The 5,000-nt window shown below is 45.4% G+C and overlaps 2 protein-coding genes across 2 annotated transcripts in view; one reads left to right on the top strand and one right to left on the bottom strand.

Annotated features, from left to right (window-relative positions):
* Positions 1 to 1,547, bottom strand: part of LOC116044764 (tripartite motif-containing protein 16-like) — a 2,063-nt gene extending 516 nt beyond the window's left edge. The window contains exon 1 of the mRNA XM_031292227.2: positions 1 to 1,547. This exon is cut by the window's left edge and continues 26 nt beyond it. Coding sequence (XP_031148087.1) covers positions 1 to 1,507 — 1,507 coding nt within the window. The 5' untranslated portion in view covers positions 1,508 to 1,547.
* The window catches only part of LOC116044763 (IQ calmodulin-binding motif-containing protein 1), a 26,653-nt gene that overhangs the window by 18,532 nt on the left and 3,121 nt on the right, over positions 1 to 5,000 (top strand).

Here is a 5,000-nt window from a genome sequence, read left to right on the forward strand (position 1 = left end):
GTTTACAAAACTCAGCAGTGGACAAAGTAGAAAGTCTAAACCAGGTATCAAACCGAAATCCAGCGTAGAGCGGCTGAGTGAATGTGGTCTGGACTCTGTGGAGGAGAGTCATGGTTTCAGAGACGCTGTAGAAGGACAGAATACCTGCACTGTGATCCAGGTACACTCCTACTCTGGAGGACCGTGAGACGCGAATTAGGTCTCTGAAATACAAATTAATTCTGAGTTTTTCACAATCAAACGTCCAAGATTTGTCATTTCGTCCAAATCCACATTCATCCCTGCTCCCTGCTCTGCTGATATTCTTGTATGCGACTGCTACATGAACTCCTCCTCCTCTACTCTCCACCTCCCAGTAACAACGTCCAGTCAGACTCTCTCTACTCAGGACCTGATACCAGTCAGTGAATCTGTCTGGGTGACTCATATAAGACTGTTTTTCTCTCATGAATGTAGCTTTCCTGTTCCCCTCAGATAATAACAGCCATGTGTTTGCTGTGTTTGGATCCAGTGTGATTTCACGTGAATATTTTAAGAAATCAGCTCTGGTCTTGGGCTCTGGTGGTGGCAGTAAAACGTCCACTTTAGTCCCTTTAAGTGAGACGGTTGTCCACTCCTCTCTCAGGACATCCTGTAGTTTATCTCTGACTTCTGACACGGCCGCCGTCACGTCCTCAAAGCAGCTCAGAGGACGGATATGGACGCTGGATGTTGATTGGCTGAGTGGTGACAGTGAGGGGTAGTTGTGTAGAAACTGGTTGTGATCCTCTGTGTGTGAGAGCTTCTTCAGCTCAGCATCTTTCCTCTTCAGCTCAGTGATCTCCTGCTCCAGCTTCTCCTGAAGCTCTTTGACTCGACTCGCTTCACTTTTCTGCTGTGATCTGACCTGCTGCTCCACATCGCAGCGTCTTTTCTCCAGGAGACGGATCAGCTCAGTGAAGATCTTCTCGCTGTCCTCCACTGCTTTATCAGCAGAGACATTAATGGCCTCCTCCTGCTGTTGAAGCAGCTTCACATCTTTCTCTCTGTCCTGGATTCTCTGCTGGATGTTTTGTCGACTCCCCTCGAGCTCTCTCTGCCTCTCAGCTCTCTCTGCTGCTGCTGAGACTGTGTCGTGGCCTTTATGTTCCTCCTCAGAACAACGAGAACAGATAAGCTGCTGATCAGTTCGGCAGAAAATCTTCATCACCTCCTCATGACGAGAGCAGACGTTCTCCTGGAGATTCCTGGAGGGCTTCACCACCTTGTGTTTCTTGAATGGAGGAACATAATAATGAGGCTGGAGGTGTTGATCGCAGTAAGAGACCTGACACGTCCAACAGGACTTGATGGCTTTCCGTTTTCTCCCGGTGCAGAAATCACAGGCCACATCTTCAGCTCCAGCATAGCGGTGATCAGCAGGAGCAGCTTGGAGTCCAGTCTCTCTCGGTTCCTTCACTAAATCTGCTGACATGGTGTTGGAACAAGAAATTGCTTCCTGGTCCCGCTTAACTCCGCTCTGCGCCATTTCAGCTCTCGGGGACAGTGACTGCCTGACTGTGATTGTCTTTTCACCAGTTCAGTGTGTAAGGTGTGGCCTCATTGTCGTTACACAACAGGGGAAGAGTTATCAAGCTTTTCTACATTCCAAGACCAGTCAAGTTTGTTTCTTTATTTAAAATTAAGCCCTTTGTAGGTGGCCGGTTAGCTCAGTTGGTAGAGCGGGTGCACATATGCAGAGGCTTGTTCTAGAGCGGGCGCACATATGCAGAGGCTTGTTCCAAGGTCCAATCCGACCTGTGATGGTTTTCCTGCATGTCTTCCCCCCTCAAACTCGGCGTATGGTCTTTCTATGCCGTCACCTGGTCTTTCTATGCCGTCACCTGGTCTTTCTATGCCGTCACCTGATCTTTCTATGCCGTCACCTGGTCTTTCTATGTTGTCACGACGTCACCTGGCCTTTCTGTGCCGTCACCTGGTCTTTCTATGTCGTCAGAACGTCACCTGATCTTTCTATGCCGTCACCTGGTCTTTCTATGTTGTCACGACGTCACCTGGCCTTTCTATGTCGTCACCTGGTCTTTCTATGCCGTCACCTGGTCTTTCTATGCCGTCACCTGGTCTTTCTATGTCGTCACGACGTCACCTGGTCTTTCTGTGCCGTCACCTGGTCTTTCTATGTCGTCAGAACGTCACCTGGTCTTTCTGCTGTCACCTGGTCTTTCTATGCCGTCACCTGGTTTTTCTGTCACCTGGTCTTTCTATGCCGTCACCTGGTCTTTCTATGCCGTCACCTGGTCTTTCTATGCCGTCACTTGGTCTTTCTATGTCGTCACGACGTCACCTGGTCTTTCTATGCCGTCACCTGGTCTTTCTATATCGTCACGACGTCACCTGGTCGTTCTATGCCGTCACCTAGTCTTTCCCTGGTTGTCAGCTGCTCTTTCGCAACAGTCACGGGTTCATTCCAGGTGGCAGTGAAAGTCAGGGGCTTTGACAGAACAGACCTGGGCAGCTGTGGCTGGCTCTGGGGACGTGGAACGGGAAAAATATAAATCAATAATTGGGCTCAGGCTTTGGTTATGTTTAATGTTCAGTTTCCTTGTCGTTACACAACACAGGGAAGGAGTTATCAAGTTTTTCTACATTCCAGGGCGAGGAGCAGCACTTTGAGTTTGACCTTTGTTTACTCATTTAAAATGAAAGCTTAGTTAAAACCTGTTTCAAAACCATAGACTGTATATAAACTGGACCAGCAGGTCCCGTGTCTCTGGACGGAGACCAGTGAAGGATATTAGAAGATCTTTCCCGGTGATGGCTGAGCGTTACTGAGCAGCCTCCAACTGAGCTTGAAGACGTAGATGTGACGTGAGCAACCTGTCTGAAAGTTGGAAGTCTTCTGGTAGCTGTGCCAAGAGAAATCTCAATCATTCCCAATCTAGCAGAGACGGAGAGCGTAGGTATATGTAAGGAGATAACATAGACACAGGCTAATTATTGATCACTAAAATGATAGTTAACATTAGTAATTAAACTTAAACAGCTAATGGAAGTCCAAACTGCCTGAGAGCTTCTCCTGTACTATACGGTAATTCCTCTACTATGAGACAGTAAGTCTCGTGGTTATGACCCAATCGTTAGCCTATTTTTATAAAAACGTCTGCTACGGAGCCATAACGTGAGCTACAAGGTAATGGAGCCTTTTATACATTGTCGTGTTTCTTTAGAAATAAACAACGGACAAATAGAGTCTTTAAACTCTTCAGATGTAAAGTTATTCTCTGTCAAAGTGACGTCAGAATGAATGGCAGTCAATGGGATGCTAACGGGAGCTGATGGCTTGGTAGCAGCAAAATGAATGGGAGTCAATGGGATGCTAACGGGAGGTGATGGCTTGGTAGCATTAAAATGAATGGGAGTCAATGGGATGCTAACGGGAGCTGATGGCTTGTTAGCATCAAAATGGCGCCATAGGAGGTACGCGGTCCGAGGAGAAGCTTACCCCCTTGGTCAAAAGTGGTGTTTGGTTGGAGCCAATAACATATGGACAGTTTGGAGCCCGCTTAGTTTTGAGAGCAAGGAGAGGAGGGAGTGGTTATCCAGCTTTGGCTCCGACGAGAAGCAGCACAACTTTGTTTCCTCTTTTAAAATGTAGCTCAGTTCAAACCTGCTTGACATCTGAAAACATTGTAGTTTTACTTTCATATTAGCGTGTGATACCATAAATGAAGTCATGTAGTGTTGCGTTGCCAGACCTTCCTCCACAGCGCCTCGAATGAGGGTCTGGCTAGTCCACACAGCATTTTTGGGCCCTTAAGCCCCGGACGCAGGTAGCCTCGGCAAGGGAACTTGTTTGGTGCACGTAGGGAGGCGAGCTCTGGAATTAAAATGGCTGTTGAAAAGATGAATATAATTTGATTGTCGGTTGTAGCTCGGATGATGTTTCCCAAATTGTCGGGAGTCTAGAACGTCAACACAAAGAAAGTGGGAGGTGAGGGTCATCAGGCGGCACCGGAACAATCCCATGAATGAAATGAAATGTTGTCGATATTGACTATTGATCAGGTCAACCACACGTGTCAAACTCAAGGCCTGAGGGCCAAATCCGGCCCCTCGCAGATTTTGGTTCACAATAGATTTTGTATGATGGATAAGGAACTTTTTTGCGGACTTTTTTAGGGCTTTATGTCGACCAAACTGTAAGGGAGAAGACTTTATAAGACATACAATAACAGTAACAAAGTACAAATACTTCGTTACTGTACTCAAGTAGATTTTTCAGATATTTTTACTTTACTTTACTATTTATTTTTGTGCCGACTTTTTACTTTTACTCCTTACAATTTTAACACAAACATCGGTACTTTCTACTCCTTACCTTTTACAAAATTGGCTCGTTACTTTAGTTATTAGTTTCAAATAATTTCAGTGAAGTTATACCGTTATTATTTTTCGCGTCATCAATACCAAATTCAATCTAATTGGATGGGAATATACGTTGCACTTGACGCACCACTACAAGACGATGCGACAGATTCGGCGGCATTCATTCGCGCCAAATCATTGCGGCTTGATGGCGCTAACGTTAGCACATAGTAGTACGGACGGCGACATGATTGAAAATGAAGAAAACAGAGATTCAGCAGACAAGCAGCAAGACATTCTAGGCTACTTTTACTTTTATACTTTAAGTCAATTTCCAAGCCTGTACTTTGTTACTTTTACTTGAGTAAAGAATTGAAATCAGTACTTCTACTTTTACCAGAGTATTTTTTAACACAAGTATCTGTACTTCTACTTGAGTACGGGAAGTGAGTACTTTTGCCATCTCTGACAATAATACAGTCAAAGATATCTGACTTTTTCAAAATGAAAGCATGTCAACAGACTCTAAATGTCTGGCCCTTGATGTGATTCTTAGTGAAACTAAGTGACGTAAAGCTACAGTTTCTTCACACATCACATCCATAAAGTCTGTGATTCATGTACAGGTACCCTACATCCACACAGTCAGTTTGTTC

Source organism: Sander lucioperca, chromosome 24 (assembly GCF_008315115.2).
Source record: "Sander lucioperca isolate FBNREF2018 chromosome 24, SLUC_FBN_1.2, whole genome shotgun sequence".
NCBI lineage: Eukaryota > Metazoa > Chordata > Actinopteri > Perciformes > Percidae > Sander > Sander lucioperca.